At 37.3% G+C, this 17,139-nt stretch overlaps 2 protein-coding genes across 2 annotated transcripts in view; one reads left to right on the top strand and one right to left on the bottom strand.

Annotated features, from left to right (window-relative positions):
- The window catches only part of LOC117609781 (uncharacterized), a 123,171-nt gene that overhangs the window by 92,177 nt on the left and 13,855 nt on the right, over window positions 1–17,139 (top strand). The window lies entirely within an intron of this gene.
- On the bottom strand, window positions 13,755–15,309 carry LOC143305596 (uncharacterized). Its single transcript, XM_076689781.1, has 2 exons — window positions 14,410–15,309; window positions 13,755–14,284 (listed from the first exon to the last, which is right to left on the bottom strand). The coding sequence occupies exons 1-2, from the start codon at window positions 14,726–14,728 to the stop codon at window positions 13,881–13,883; spliced, it is 723 nt and encodes a 240-aa protein (XP_076545896.1). The 5' UTR covers window positions 14,729–15,309; the 3' UTR covers window positions 13,755–13,880.

The raw sequence follows: 17,139 nt of genomic DNA, 5'->3' as shown, positions 1-17,139 counted from the left end.
CGTCCTCCAATCTCTCTTCCCTCCCCTTTAACGCCCTTTTGTTCTCCATTATTTTCCTCTTTAACTCGACCGTCTTTATTTTTACTTGTATCATGTGTATTTCTTTTCCCTTTTCAGCTGTTCCCACCGCTTTCACCTCCTCTATTGCGTCCTCCACCCCCGTTACCTTTAGGGTCTTCTCCGCTCTTTCTTTCATCTCCTCTCTTTTCGCTTTTACACCCCTGATTATTATGTTCTCTTTCTCTCTTTTTTTTCTTTTCTCTCCCATTTCCTTTCTAGCTCCTTCAGTTTTTCTTCAATTTTTACCCCTTCATTCCCCTCTCTCCTATTCCTTGTGGCTTCTTGCACCGCCCTGAGCATTTTCTCTTCTATTGCCTTCCATCTCAAGTCCCTCACTTCTCTTCTCTCTAACTCTTCCATTTTCTTCGTCATAGTTTCCATCTTCCTCTGCAGCTCTCTTTTCTGGTCTATCCATTCTTCCTCTCTTCTTCTCATTTCCTCTTTTAACTGCTCTATCTCTTTTCTTAGGTACTTCCCTAGTAGCTTCATATTTGCGTCCATCTTTTCCATCTTTCCTCCTAAATTTTTATCCATTTCTTTGATTAGCTCGGTTAATTGACTTATCCCTCCCTCCTCTTTCTTCTTTTCCGGAGATCTCCCTGTTAGCTTACTCTCTCCGAACATCCAGTTACCTGTTTGTCTATCACCTCCCTCGCTGGCGTCCTTTCCTGTTTCTGCCTCATTTTCTGTATCCCTCTTCCTTTTCCATATATCCGCCAGGTTCGCCATGCTTCCTATGCTCTGGGACCTTTCACTTGTCAAGGTTTCCACTTGTCAAGATCGATGGCCTCCCTCTTCTTCCCCCTTTTTCTTGTTTCCCCTGCTCGTTCTTTCCTTCCCCTATCTTCTTTCCCTCTTTCTCGTCTCCCATCTCCCTCTTTTGTGCCTTGTCTCCGCTGCTGTTTCTTCCTTACCGGCTGTTTGCCTATTCTATCTCTTTCCTCTCCTGTGTCCTAGGTGTCGCTCTCTCCCTCCTCTTCTGTTGCTCACCGTTTCTCTTTCTTTATTTCCCTCCTAACCTCAAACTGCTCCTTTTCCTTTTATCGTTTCTCTTTCCTCCTTCCGCCCTTCCCGCCCCTTAGCTTATCCCTCCTTGCCTTTTCCGGACTTTTCCGCTTCCTTTGGCGCGGTTCACCTCCTCCCACCCTTCTTTATAACAGCTGTTCCTAGTATTGTTGAGCACTCACTTAACACGTCTATTCACAACCGTTTCCACAGGGCGAGTCCCCATGTTTATTTTATATATAAATGTTAAATAAGTTAATAAATATATATAATTATCAATATTTAATCAAGTATTATGTTTTTGATTAATAAAATAAAATAATTTTTAACAAATTTTCTGACGTAATTATAAAAGATATTGAAATTCTATTTATAGTAAAAGATTCTGTAGACTTTCCTGAATACAACGATACCTATCTTTAATACATTGTAAATGTTTAAATATGTTTAAACGATCATTGAACGCGGAGGGACCCCGATTTGGCACCAACTTTTTAGGATATTTTTCAATTTATCTGAAAAACTAGAGGTCCAGCGTAAAATCGACTTAGACCACGCGATAGAGCCGATTTTTATCTTGAAAAACCACCTGAAGAAAATTGCAACATCGATTTTTTTATTAAGCCAGAAAGCGAAATAGCTTTGCGAGAGACAAAGTACCAACAGTGGCGTTCAAATGTGTTTCAATGACGAATATACACGTCGAATGCAGTTAACTAGTTAATAATCGTATCTGGTACTGCGTATCTAGTACATTATCATGTGCAGCGACCAAGATGGGTGTAATTTAATTCAATCGCCATTTTCTTGAAAAGGGGCAAAAACGGACAACCAATTTTTTCTGATTCTGATAGAGGAAGGTTCACTCTTTCCTGCAATAATAATTAAACTCGTCGCAAATGGTTGCAACTTTTTAAAATCCTACACAAAGTCAAGATTTTAGTTAAACGTACTTTGTTTCAATCAGGTCTTATTATTTAAAAAGTTGTTAACATTTTAACTTACTTTATGCACTGAATAGAATCTATACTAATCTAGTAAACTTTATAATTCATTTCATTTCAGTACAGTTCTTTACAATGGTACATTGAAGTTACGGATAATATCATCAGCGTTTAGTTCTGGCGAATTTCTATTGGCTTTGAGTGCGGACCACAGCAAAATGGAAACAAATATGAAAAAACGGATTACACTACGTTAAACTACAGTTTATTCTCTATCGATGTATGTAATTAGTTTTTCAATTTTCGAATTCACGAAAATCGACTTTCGATCGTCGAAAACCGGTTTGTCCCACTGTGCGCCGGTGTCTAGCAGGAGCTTTCCTCTTCTTTGCATTCCGACCAGTTGGGCAGAGATGTGTCGAAGTTCTCCGAATATGCTTGATACTCGGGGCTCTCGTTCTTCTGGATCGTCTCGTCCTCCTCGTTGATGCTGTTCACTGGTGGTGAGATTTTCCCTGACTGGGAAACACTGATTTTTTCAGAAACACTGATTTTGAGTGTGTCCTTTAGCACCACACTTTTAGCGCGTTAACTGTAATCTCTGTTATAATGGTACAGCGTAATTCGGTACCGTACTTTGTTTTTCGTTCGATGATCGAATTTGTAACGGAGATGATGTGAACGGCCGTCGGACGGGCGCTCAGATTTAAGGCGGCCGGATTTAAATATGTAACCTAAACTAACCTATCACATCTATATATGATTTTAATAATAATAATAATTTTCAAAAATGTGCTAATTAAAACCGTCGCCACACGGACCGCGGCAGCACTCTCCAGCGCGACCGGCAGCCACATTGGAAGCCGGTCATCTCTACCAATCAACGTGCTTGACGTCATCACGAAGCAACGCCAACGGCTCGTGCAGCCGAGAAGAGAACTTCTCGGCCATTACTGTTCGACGATACGCAGCGAAAACATGTGTATAACGAAGTGCTTAATTTCCTTGTATTATTGAATCTCGATCGCAAATTCGACGCTGTAAACGCGGAATTCGCGCTGTCGGCCGATGCTATTGCGTAAACACAAGTGTTGATTCAAAACGTGGTTTCAATACATCTCAACCTCAATCTCGACCACCGCGACGCGTGTGAGACTCCTTGACTCGTCTCGAACTCTTTTGTCATACTTGAATTGTAAATAGTGTATATAATTTTCAGTGTCTTGTAAATATACTGTGTTTGTTCACTCAACGAGTATTAATTCGTCTCACCGTCATTCCTTGAAACCGAACCGATATACTCGACTGAAAATCGCGGACAATCTCGAACTCGAACAAATAAGTTTAATATTTTATCTCCTACTCAACCCGAGGCGATTGGAGGTGGGTACGTTAATCTAAATATTTACCAACGATAATAATTACTATAACATTTATTCATTTATATTTTCTGTGCAAGGATACATAATAGACATTATTGCGAAAAATGCATCTAATCGTTCATAAAAATCGTATGCTTTTTTTAACATAAATTACGCTGAATAATTATTATTACGCTGGTTAAAATAGTACTCTTTACGAGTCGTAAAGCCCAAAATCCCCAAAAACTTCGGAAGAATGGCGATTTTGTATAGAAGCAGTCTTGGATCAGGATTGATGTTTTTTTTTTAAGTGTATATTATCGATACTATTATTCTCAATTTTTTTGAGAATTTTTGGTCAGCTGCGCCATAATTAAAAAAATTAGAAACCGAGTTTTTCGCTGTTTTTTGTATGTCAGAGTTACTTGTACGGCGAATTTTCGTCTGTTCTTTATCAAGTAGCTGTGTTATACAATGTTCAATGTTTTTACGTACAGTGAAACAGAATAAGAATTTAAAAAATTAAATAATTCAGAATTATTGAAAGTACTTTACGTGAGTTATATCTCAAAAAATCGAAGGGTTTTTCAACGGTGTCGGTGGTCCAGCGGTTAAAGCGCCTGACTGCTAAACCACTGCGAGGCTTCTCGTAGGTTGGAGTCCGCTTAGGTTGATTTTTTTTTCTGTAAAATACATATTTTTCAATTTCGTTCAGTGCAGAAATATTAAAAATCACATAAAGGTTCTTTTAAAAATTGAAAGTGTTTCTCATGTTATCGCACGAAATATGTTGAAAATATTGGCTTTTGATTTTTTTAAACACGGCGTATCAGACTGAAAAGTCTGAAAAAAATTGAAGACACCAGTCATGCTATCTAATCATGCATATCTAACTACTCTAAAAGTAAAAATCTAGTATCTCGAAAGCTTCTACCCGAAATCTCCATTTTTCGACTTTTTCTTGCGCTTTTGATTTTCCACGCCTAGGATTTGTAATCGAAAAATATGAAAAATCTAGATTTTTACTTTTACAGTAGTTAGATATTAGCATAACTGGTGTCCTCAATTTTCCTCAGATTTTTCAGTCTGGTGTTTAAAAAAATTAAAAACTGATATTTTCGATATATTTCGTGCGATACAGTAATTTTTCCAAGATTGCGACTATGGTCTCATTCCCACATTGCGACTGCGTCTGGTCCCGCGCCTATGCGTGCGTTATTCCTGTGCTTATGCTTTTCTCGCCCGAGCCAGTCAAGCAGTGTAACCCTATGCCCGCCGCCGTTCTTTTGATGTGAGTTGGCACCTTAGTAATTCGTAATATTGTAATATAATTTTCTAATTACAACGATTTTTTGTCTGAAACTTTTTTTAACATACTTTTGAGATTCTTCCGATTAAAATGAAACCAAACATGATATAATTTGGAGCATATTTGCTTTATTTTATGTACCCTGAGTTGCATTGAACTTGTCGCAGTGAAGTTGGCTACAAATTCACTAACGCATTCACGCCGCGTCGGTGAGTGAATGCGTGGCCAACTTCACTGCGACAAGTTGAATGCAACTCACAAGGAGATGCTACGAGGTGCTAACTCGACTTTCGAATGAGCTCTAGTGCATTCGAAAGGGGAGGTCAATAGTACAAATCGTGTTAAGGGTTTTGGGTGTATGGGCCTTACTTTTTGAGAAAATTGCATAAATATTTATGCATTTTTTCAGCTGTACTATAAATACAATGAATAGTTGAATATCAGTATGAAGCAAATTAGCCGAGCAGGTTAAGTGCCCGTGCAGCTATTGTTTTGTAATCCATGCAAGCTCGGTTCAAGACAGCATTCTGATAATTTTTTTTTTTTTTCTTTTAAGATTATTCTATTTATGAATTGATTTTTTTCATTCTTTGCAACAATAAAAAACGATTTATTACTTGGTATTATATCTGTATGTAGTTTTATGACAGAATTTTATAACACATAACATAATAACTACATACAGATATAATACCAAGTAATAAATCGTTTTTTATTGCTGCAAAGAATGAAAAAAATCAATTCATAAATAGAATAATCTTAAAAGAAAAAAAAAAAAAATTATCAGAATGCTGTCTTGAACCGAGCTTGCATGGATTACAAAATAATAGCTGCACGGGCACTTAACCTGCTCGGCTAATTTGCTTCATACTGATATTCAACTATTCATTGTATTTATAGTACAGCTGAAAAAATGCATAAATATTTATGCAATTTTCTCAAAAAGTAAGGCCCATACACCCAAAACCCTTAACACGATTTGTACTATTGACCTCCCCTTTCGAATGCACTAGAGCTCATTCGAAAGTCGAGTTAGCACTTCGTAGCATCTCCTTGTCAGTGTACAAGGGAATATCCCCAATGCGAATTCTTTTTGTCCATATAGTTCAAATTATATCATATTTGGTCTCATTTTAATCAGAAAAATTGTACCAATATGTTAAATCAATTTGCATCCAGAAAATTTTAAAAATAAGAAAGTTAAACCGTTGTTAATTTCTCGCCTACTAGGAGCCTCTCATGCTATCCTTCTCTTTTACGACCCTCTTTTACTATACAGGCGAACCGCGGCGACAGTCTTGCCCCCCAGTCATGGAATTTCGAGTCTCCTCTACGGTCATTGCAACATTTCGATTCCGACCACAGTCGCAATCTCGGAGGAATTACTGTAATATGAGAAACACTTTCAATTTTTAAAAGAACCTTTATTTGTTAGTGTATTATGTGATTTTTAATGTATCTGCACTGAACGAAACTGAAAAACATGTACTTTAGAGAAAAAAAAAATATGAACCTGAAAATATGAAGCGAAAAACTCGGGTTTTAATTTTTTTTTACTAAAAATTCTCTAAAAAATTGAGAAAAATAGTATCGATAATATACACTTATAAAAAAAACATGAATCCTGATCCGCGACTCCTTCCATACAAAATCGCCATTTTCCGAATTTTTGGGGGTTTTTGATGTTTTACTCAGGTCGGGTTTTCAATCTAAAAATCTGCAAAGCTAGTATAATATGTGCCTCATGAATAGAAATATCTCTGATTTTTTTCAGAATTTTTCATGTACAAATATAAGAGAAATTGACCAAAACGTGTATTTTACATTTTTGCCCATTACTACCCCCCAGATGAGATACAGGGCTGAAACTTGGCACCGACTGCTTTTTCTTGATAAGCTATCGAATGAGCCATTGCAAGTCGAATTTGATTTGGGGACACTTTTAACTATTTTATCCGGCTATACCCTTTGGTGTGATCCAATCGGCTCTAAATTAACGCCAAAGAAGCTCCGTCGTCTTCATGACCAAATGTCTGCAGTCGTATAGACAAATTCGACGGTCTTCGACTCTTCTTTCACATCATACATATTGTCCATGTAGGTACATTTTGGTAATTGTTCTCCCCAGTCTGCGTTGACTTATTGTATAAATTTTTGTTGCTACTCTCAAATTCTCAAATATTCGGCGAAAGTACGGATCCTCTACCGATTTCAATGGTATCATTAAATTGATCACATATCTCACGACATCTATTTCAAATTGATTTTGATTTCCGTTCTTTAGAATTTCACGACTGTTAGATATTCGTTTTTTCTTTGCCGATTCTGAACAGTATTCCTCAAACTGTGCACTATGTTTTCGCTTTAAATGTGAGCGAAAATTGGAGATTGATGATATATGTCTCTTGATTTATTTTCCTCCCGGTAGGTAGAATTTGTACAAGGCAAAAGCGCAGTCGTCAGTGGATTTCTTTGGTATGAATGAGAAATATTTTCCCTTCAAAATATTGGGCATTTTCACTTCCTGGAGAGAATTTTCGTCTGAAGTCGATGTCGACTCCTGAGATGCACTAGCAATATAACTGTCCTGCGTTTGGCACTCATAAGGGAAGTTCGGTAACTCCGAAAATTCCGATTTTTTTTAAACTTTGCAGATTTGTAGGAGATCTCAAGAGAAGTATAGCGCAATTTCTGTTTTTGGCCCAATTTCAGTTCTTCAGGGTGAAAACACCGCTGAAGGTAGATAGGTGTTTCCATATTTCCCCGTATATCTTTCGTAGATATAAAACTATCGTAGGTATAAAAAAATGGTTATAGTAAACATTGAATGGTTTTTAGTGCTCCATAAAACGAGGCAATTTAATTGATAAAAATTCTTTATTTAAATAACAAAATTCCCCCCACCACTGTTATTTTGAAAAATTTTGAATTCTCCGTCATGTCGAAAAATACGTAGAACCTCATTATAAATGCAGATATGTACATTACATTTGTCGAACAAAGTGGTACTTAAATAATTTTCACAGATACGTGCACTTTGCACGCCCAACGTTGCACTTTGAACGATGCGTTATCACTTACCACGTATGTGTGCGAGCTCCTTGTATATTTTTATTGGGTGAACTTGTAGAAAAGCTACTCCCCCTCCGATTTCGTTCATTTTGAAATATGTTGTAAAAGTCGATATTTTAAGCAACTTTTTTCCTCTAAGCTATATGTCAGACTCAATTAGTTTACGAGATATTCGCGAAAAACTATTAGTACTATTACAGTGAATTACATCGAATAAATCGACCTCCGTCCATGTTGCCGCCCCCGGCACTTTATGGGCAGCACCGCGGTCTTCCCCCTTCGCACCAATTCGAAAAGGGGCATAATTACGGCTGTTAAGGGCACAGACTCTGTGTGCCATGAACTGTATGCGTGCACTCACACAATCAACGGTTTGCATGCACGTATACGCCATGCGTGAGAGAGACAGTCGATTTCGTAGATTCCATTTTTCGTCTCGATAATTGCATAAATGAAATTTTCTTGGGTACAGTACACACGGGTAGACTTCGCTACAGGTCGGTCTGGTCCGCTTGAACGCTAATAAACACCGTACGTTAAGAAAAATAGTATTTTCGAAACTGTAAGATTGAGACAGACGCTGCTGTAAGCAAACAACATGGCTGCCGAATGCTGCGTTCGGCTACATTTTAGCAAATATTGGACGATTTAATCGTTTTTTCACTGATAACAGAGCAGACCAACTTTCCTTGAACTAGCACAATATCATTGAAATTCGATTTTTCACAATTTATCACTTCTGGAAGACGTAAAATGGAATTTACGATTTACACGCATTAGACGTAAACTAGAGGTAAGAATAGTTCACTGATTCTCCGTCAGAGGCATTGATGGTATATTTGACCACGTTATCATCAGGGTCGATAAAAACACAAATCAGTCGATAAATGTAAATTCTAATTTGACACCACAAACGGTTACGGGAATATAGCCACAAGTAAGGCATAGTTGTCGCAACGTATTAAAACTTCTGTCACGCTGTTCACACCTGTTACAATTCTAATCATCAACATAAGAATAATAATAATAAGAATAATAATATAATAATAATAATAATAATGAGAAGAAGAAAAATTTAAAAATAAAAAGCTATGTTGCGGCCATTACAGCCGCGACCACGTCCACCTCCACTGTCATTTCCGCGACCGCGGCTGGACGGTGGCGCTGTTTCGCGCCGCAGCTTATTCATCTTTCTTCTATATTGGCGAATGAGCTGCTTTTTTGTTCTGTATGACTGGAAAAATAAATATTATGTTATTATTCATAAACAATGAAATAAAAAAGTTATTGTTGAATTAATATTGTCTCACTCAAATGTTTTTTCTCGGGACCTTTTTCTCTTTCGCTATTTGTCTGTGTCGTTCTTCCAACGTCACATTTTCGTTACCTATTCATCGAATATTTTGGCGTAACGCAAAATCAGGAGAGTCCAGCATAATATCACATTCTATGCTGAAGAAACAGCTATGATGAATCAGCTCGAGCCGATAAAGAGGTCTGATTGTGAGAATGAAACAATACATAATGTGTGGCAAACCATAAAACTTCTTTATTTATATTTATAATCATGTTTTTTTATCAATTAAATTATGGAGATATGCTAGAGAAATGAATGATAAAACTTGTACATTTCGCAATATTCGCATATTCTATATGCAAAAAGATAACGAAGGCGATATAAATGTGCTGTTTGTGTTCCTATTTATGTATCTATTATTTACTGACAAGATTTTGATTCCTGCCGGACATACAAAAGGACAGCGCGAACGAAAGAGAGGTAGCAAGAACGAAATAATACACATAACGTGCGCGACCATAAAACTTATAGAAATGAAAACTACAGGACATTAATAATTTGAAGAAGGTGAATGAGAGGGAGTGAGGATGCAACAGTTTTACACTAATTCTAAACGCGCTATAAATAGAAAACAAAGAATCGGCGGGCGATGCTCGCCGGTGACAGCTGATCGCGCGGACGACGTAATGCGTACGAGTGCGAGTGAGAGAGCAAGATGACGATACCGATGGCTTTGCGAGACGAACTGTGTTTTGTCGCACGGAACGACATCGAATATTCTCGCCCGCGGGTCCGTCGCGATTATTCGCCGGAGATTCGCAACAAAGGGAATAAGAAATAAAGAGATATGTACTAATTTATCATATATTCTTTTTATTTATTATAAATTGTTTTTATTATTTTTCAATAGTAATTTACAATTACGTTTCGTCCTCCTCTGCCGCCGCCCCGTCCTCTGTCGCCCTCCTCTTCCTCCACGGCGGCCGCCCCATTTTCCTCTACGGTGGCCACCGCCATATATAATTTTTTTTAATAATTTTTTTATCTGAAATATAATAATGAATTTTACTATAATTGTGACATTAATAAAAAACAAAAAATAATCGCGTAAATTCATTTGCTACTCATTTGCTTTTCGAAGAAAGAATTCCCGAGAAGAGGTTTTTTGGAGCGAAGTGAGTGTAGAACTCAAAATTTATTTTTTCAGCTGAAACAATTTTTTTCTTATTCTCTTAAAATTATTAATGTCCTATAGTTTTCATTCCGATAATTATAAAAAATATTTCAAAGTACCTTCAACTTCTTCGAGATACGTTTATATATCACTAAAAACTACAACATATCTAAATTTGAGCAAAATCCGAAAAATTTACAGATTTCACGATGAACGTAAGAATCAAGGGATTGAAAATCATTTTACGAATAAAAATTTTATTGGTAATTATTTAGATTACGGACGGTAACTCCGATTTCGATGATTTTTGAATATGTTGTAGAAATCAACATTTTGAACAACTTTTTCCTAATACATATAACTGCCGCTCGGCCTTAGTTTTCGAGATATTTTCGAAAAACTGTCGAAACTAACACATTGAATTCTAGCCATCCATGTGCGTCCGTGACAACGTACGCATTAGTATGGGATTGCCTCTTTTCTACTGTTTCTGCAGGCAACAACACGGCGACCGATGACCAATATATACCTTGTGTACTTCTGCATTCATGATTTCAATGTATCGTAGCTATGATGGCAGCTGGGAATTTAATATAGCCTAACCTAACCCAATCTACTCTACCTAATCAGTGAATTAAGTTAGGTTAGGGTAAAGCGATATTCTGGTCGCCGTTAGGCGACTAGACACACATAATGAGATTCAAAATCATGAAAATTAGTTAAATTTAATTTTTAAGCCCACCTGTTATATATGAATATATATATTGGTGTCAGTCACCGTGCTGCTGCCTGCAAAAACAATAGAAAAGCGGCGATCGCACACTGACGCGTAAGAAGTACACGGACGCACACGAACAGGCAGAATTCAATGTATTAGTTTCGACAGTTTTCCGAAAATATCTCGAAAACTAACGCCGAGCGGTGGTTATATGTATAGGAAAAAGTTGTTCAAAATGTTGATTTTTACAACATATTCAAAAATCATCGAAATCGGAGTTACCGTCCGTAATCTGAACAATTACCATTTTATTTTCTATTTATTAACATGGAAACGGAAAAATAATGTTAAATTTGTTAAACAATGTAACTCTCGTTATGCCCTTCCGTATAATATCAATGTACTCGTTGTAGCTCTCGATCCAATTTTTTTCGAGGACATCGTCCAACGTCGTGCACGTCATTTCGATCAGTTGATTGTGCAGCACGTTGTACCGTTCCTTGTTGACAGCATGATCCGCGTTCGAGGCTATAGCTGGCACAAGAACCTGACTTTGACATTTTGCTTTAGTGTGACGATGTGATCGGTAGTATCGATTATCGCTCGAGAAGAGCAGCGCCAAGCGAATGTTCTGTTTGGTTAGCCACGTTCAAACTTGTTTATATATATATATACAGTAAAAGCTGGATATATGCAACAAACATTGGGACCCAGGCGTTGCATATATCCAGTCGAGGTGTCGAATCTCGGGTTACACGCGACGAGCAGCCAAGCGTGAACGTAGAAAAGGACAGACAGTGGCAGAAAGAGAGAGGTCCGATGATCAAAGGAAAGAGCCGAAACGTATCGGTGTGACTAATACTAATTGAATAAAAAAACTTTTTTATTTTTGACTTTTTTTTAATGAAACTTGTACTAGCGCATTGGTGAGATTTTTGTGATTAAAGTAGTACCAAACACGATATAGTTTCAATTATAATTACTTGCTAAAATTGATGTTAAAAGTTGGCGAAAAGCAAAGGAGGATTGGAAATGAAAACCGGTTGCGGTGTCGGCTCGGGTTTCAAACGTTGCATATATCCAGCCGAGGTGTCGATTCTGGGCATTTAAACGTTGCATATATCCAGTCGAGGTGTCGATTCTGGGCATTTAATGTTGCATATATCCAGCCGAGGTATCGATTCTGGGCATTTAAACGTTGCATATATCCAGTCTTGGTATCGATTCTGTGTCCGTACAAATCGTTTGTACCGTGCCGCGTTACCTATTCTACGTTCGTACAAATCGTTTGTACCGTGCCGCAATACCTATTCTACGTTCGTACACAACATGCGACGTGTTGCATGTTGCATGTTGCGTGTTTGATGTATCTTTGGTGTACGGCCTGCCTTATATATATGTACAGTTTTATTATTATTTTAATAAATAAATATAATTCAAATCATATCGTGTTTGGTACCATTTTAATCAGAAAAATCTCACAAATGCGTTAGTAAAAGTTTCATTAAGAAAAAGTTAAAAATAAAAAAGTTTCATCGTTCAATTAGTATTAGTCACACCGATATTACGGTCGGATCATATTACACGATTTCCTCGCCGAGCGGCTCGGTTCGGCTTAGGGGGATCCCCCCAAGTGGAGGGGATAGCGATGTTGCATATATCCAGCCAAACTTTTGTTGCATATATCCAGCTTTTACTGTATATATCGCGCCAAGCGAATGTTCAGTTTGGTTGGCAACGGTTGGCAACATTCAACAAGTGTGACTGTGACTGTAACTGTGACATTTTGCCAAACACTACGCGTACTGACCGATCTGTTTGGTTGGCAACGGTTGGCAACGTTCAACAAGTGTGACTGTGACTGTGACTGTGACATTTTGCCAAACACTACGCGTACTGACCGATCTGTAAATGATTTTCAATCATAAAAAAATGTTAAAAGAAATTTATTTAATCATCTATTTCCATTAACTTTTTCTTTTTTCAATATTTATCTTCATTCATCTTCCTTCATCTTTGCATGAACATTTTTGTCGTTGAGAAATTAAAGACAGCATTTTCCTCTTCTCGAAAAAATTAAAAAATTATATATAGGTATATTCAAGAAAGCGTTACCAGGACAAATGGACTGCAAATATGCTGTCTGATCTCGTATAATCGGCAAGTATAATCTTACATAATTAATATTACGTTATCTGTACATAAATTACTTTCTTCACGGATGGACGAGGTAGAAGAGGAAATGAAAAAAAAGAAGACAGAAGAAACAGGAGAAAGAGGTCTAAGGAACGAAGTCGGATAAAAAAGAAGAGAAAGGAGAATCCGAGGCCGGCGACGTCGCAAGTAAGTAAAAGCGATGATTCTTATATGTAATAAATGTGGCAGAATTAGATTTTCCGTGAAATGGAAATTATGTCTACAACAGTAGCCACTGAATTTCCATGATTGCTTTTTCTTCATATAAAACATTCATTATTATATTTCAGATAAAAGAAATTCAATACCACATGACTCAAATGTCAATGTGGCGGCCGATGTCGATAAGGAAGATTAATCAAGATTATTCTCACCGCCACCTTTGTTGAACTATGTTTATTATTCATTTGTTACATTTAAAAACAAATTGGAATTAATTTTATGAATATTCATTCGGCGAAATTTCCGTAAACCTGTCAAACCCGATTTGGCTGAGACTTTGCAAATAGCTTCATTTTGCATAAAAACAATATTTGCGAGAAGGATTTTTGGCGACTCAAAGGTATAGAGTCAAAATTTTGCGAAAAACATTTTATCATTTTGATGTAATTTCCTGCATTATCGACACCGCGTAGAATAAGATTACAACAGTTTGCCGCAAAAAGCGTGCTTCGCGCGCCTAATTGAGATAGGGGGAGATCTTTTGTAATTGTAATTACAACAGTTTTTTGTATACGTTCTGTATTAATTTCCATTATAAACATATTTAATGTCTTCTAATAAATGATGAAATGGATCTCCTCCGTTTTTCTTCACTTCGTATCGCCACAAATATTCACAGAGATGGTCAATTAAATCATCTTGATGAATGCCACCTCTACTCAAACGGGCTCGTAAGCTCCGCCATGAAGATTCAATATTTTGTGTGTACGCCCCTATTTCTGGATCCACAAAATTTTCACTGTGGTTCACAGTTTTGTGAATGTATCCATGTCTATTTAAATTTTGATACCCTTTCCAGCAGTCTGTATGAATTTCAGACCCTATCGCTATATGCTTCTGAATTAAGGCCAAAAGTGTTGTTTCATCGCGTTTGTTGTTCGGGCATATTTCTAATCTATACTTATTTCCGCCGCGCTCAATCATACCTATTAAACAATAAAAATTCAACAGAAATGCAATTAAAATGTATGAAATAAATTTCAAAAATATAAAGAAGGTAATTATTCGAAATAGAGTCGATGCCAGTCACAAAAGTTGCCGGCCGCCTAACGTCCTAACCTAACCTGTATTCGGAATATTTTTAAATATATATCTAGCGTACCAAGGATCCATAATCCTTCTCGAAAACGTCCCTTTTCAAATTTCCTCCGTCCAATCTTACATTCATCTATTTCCACTATTATTCCAGGACCACCAAGTAGTCCTTCCGTTTCATATTTTTTATCAAGGGCTATTGTGCAGACCTCTCTACAAAACGAAAACCTATCTATAATTGTTTCCGAAGAGACCGTTTGTCCATCAATAATGCTGCATTCATGCTGCGTTTGTCCAAATGAGAATTTCCATGCAAAAGCATACGTTATTATCATGCAGCTTTCAATACTTAGATGGCAACGCTCAAACCTATTTTCACATAAAATAAATAACAGAATATAACATAAACATAATTTCTACATAAACACAATGGGAAAACGTAAATTAAACAGTAGAAATAATAATAACCACGTATTATGTGCTGCTGCAATACTATGATCATACTTTCCATGTTTGCGACATCGAAATTGCCCTAAACCTTCTTTCGAATCAATATAAATCGTTTTCTTTTTATGTTTTAAACACCATTTCTCTGTAGGAATTAACTCAATTTCCTTAAGCCACTCAATTGCCACTTCATGATTACTTAGCTTTTTAGTAAGTGAAAATAAGTTAATATAATTCATTATATAACTTATATAAATAGAAAAAATAGATAAACAGAAAACGTGAAAAGGCCGAATACAACAATACATTTGACGTATCAACAATTTAAACAGAAGAAGATCGTTCAACGTCCTCAAGAAAGTTCGAAACACCCGCTTCATTTTTTTTCGGCCTATTTTAATTTTGAGGTACGTCAGCAATGTAGAAAATAATATTAAAATGATAAAAAAAATTTTTTTCGAATCGCCGAAAATCCTTCTCGCAAACATTGTTTTTATGCAAAATGAAGCTATTTGCAAAATTTCAGTCACATCGGATTTGACAGGTTTTCGGAAATACAGCCATTCATTCTTCCAAAAGCCTTTAAACCCAAAGGACGTGTATATCATTATATTAACAATTTCAAATATGTTATTACAATTTAAACGTAATTCATTCAATTTAAATGTGAAAAAAGCCCCGATATCAAATTTATCAATTATATGTTTTCACGATTGCCCGATTCTTTATAATGGCGCTTACATCGATTTGTCGAACACCTGTATAATGGTGAAAAATTTGTACAATAAAAGTTGCTGTTAAAAATATAAAGGTAAAAAGGTGCCGAAGAGTATACAATGATGCGCCGCTGTTGCAAATATAAAGAAAAGAAATATATGTATAAGGTGTTGAAGATGTGTACAGTTTTGTGTCACAGTTTAACATATAAGGGAAAAAATTATTTGGGAAGTTGCTACAGCCCCCCCCCCCCCCCCCCCCTCCTACGTTAAACATTTTGAAATGGATATCGAGGAAAAAGATTTTATATGAAATGAAAAAGACTGGATTTGAAGCGCGGTGTCTACGGATACGCTGAATTAGACATTCCACCGTAGCTATTTGAAAGTTATCGATACGGTTCTATCCGTTGCCATGCCCCTGGGAATTTGGTGGGAATTTTGCGGTATATATACCGCTCGACCGACTGGTGCTGTCACTTTAAGAAAAGTATAATTTTTGAAATAAAGGAGTAGTACCAGCTGAAGATGTACAATTGTGTCGATCTGTTACCTTCTATGCGCGAGTTATTCCTTGCCTGGGTAAGTGGTTTTATAGTTTTTTTTTCGTCTTCTTTTAGATATTCTAATATATATGGTGTGTTTTGTCATAGCGGACGGACAGGACTTATGATCCTGGGCATATTAACGTCCGGTACCGGGAAGCAATCCGACAATGGCGAAGGGAGTATCGCCAGTACCTGGACGACCTCTGGGACTGGGACGAGAACCACATGCTGGACATAGCTCCCCTTTTACGATGACTTGTGTAATGAGCAGAAATATATGTGATTGATTTGTTGGAATCCGTCTCTATTTTCTTTTTATTGTGTTTCCTTATTTGTTTTAATCTTAATTCTTAGTAATAAAGGATTTCTTTGGGTTGGAAGCCGTGATTCGTTGTTCCGTTTTGTTGCTGTGTTTGTGCCTTCGGTAGTTCTGGTATCTGTAGATCCGAGGGCCATGTTGTTGGAGTGATGGTCGGATGGATCTATAGCTCGATGTCTTCTGTCGTGAATTTGCGGCGTTGAGGCTGGTCGTCGTTCCTGGTTCGTTTCCTGCAGTACCGATATCCTACTGCTGCTATTATCGCCATAATGACTATGGTTATGGCTGATAGCGAACCGTAGGTAATGTAGGCGGTGTGGGTTTGGGCGCGGTAATGCTGCGCTATGTCCTGCGCTTGGTCGCCTATTTCTTGCAAGGTTAGTAGATTGGTTGGGTCCATTTTAATGGGTGTGAACTTTGGCTGGTTTTCTTGGTGTTTTGTCAGGATTTGGATGTGATGTGGGGTTAAATCTGGAATAAGGTTTGTTATATTGAGGCCGAAACTGGGGTTTGAAGGTGTAGTTGAATTTTTGGGTTTTTATTCCGGAGGCCATTATTCTGGTGTGGTCGATTATCGCTTCATAGTGGCCTTGCAGCTGTAACTACGTAGTTGCGGCCATGCTGCGTCGATCTGCCTACTCAACCAACTGCGAACAGTGGGAGACGACTCCCTGTAACATGTAGCGGATCGAGTCCCCAGAATCGTAACCCAGGTA

This window comes from Osmia lignaria, chromosome 8 (genome assembly GCF_051020975.1).
Source record: "Osmia lignaria lignaria isolate PbOS001 chromosome 8, iyOsmLign1, whole genome shotgun sequence".
NCBI classification, from domain to species: Eukaryota; Metazoa; Arthropoda; class Insecta; order Hymenoptera; family Megachilidae; genus Osmia; species Osmia lignaria.
The sequence above is the reverse complement of the archived record's forward strand: the minus strand, read 5'-3'. Positions and strand labels throughout refer to the sequence as shown.

Bases quoted from the DNA above. Each gene is read 5' to 3' on its own strand.
- LOC143305596 (XM_076689781.1), bottom strand. From the start codon at position 14,728: ATGATAATAACGTATGCTTTTGCATGGAAATTCTCATTTGGACAAACG. The intron at 14,285-14,409 runs GTTAGGCGGCCG...ATTGTTTAATAG, and splicing joins AATACAGGTTAGGTTAGGAC to GTATGATTGAGCGCGGCGGA.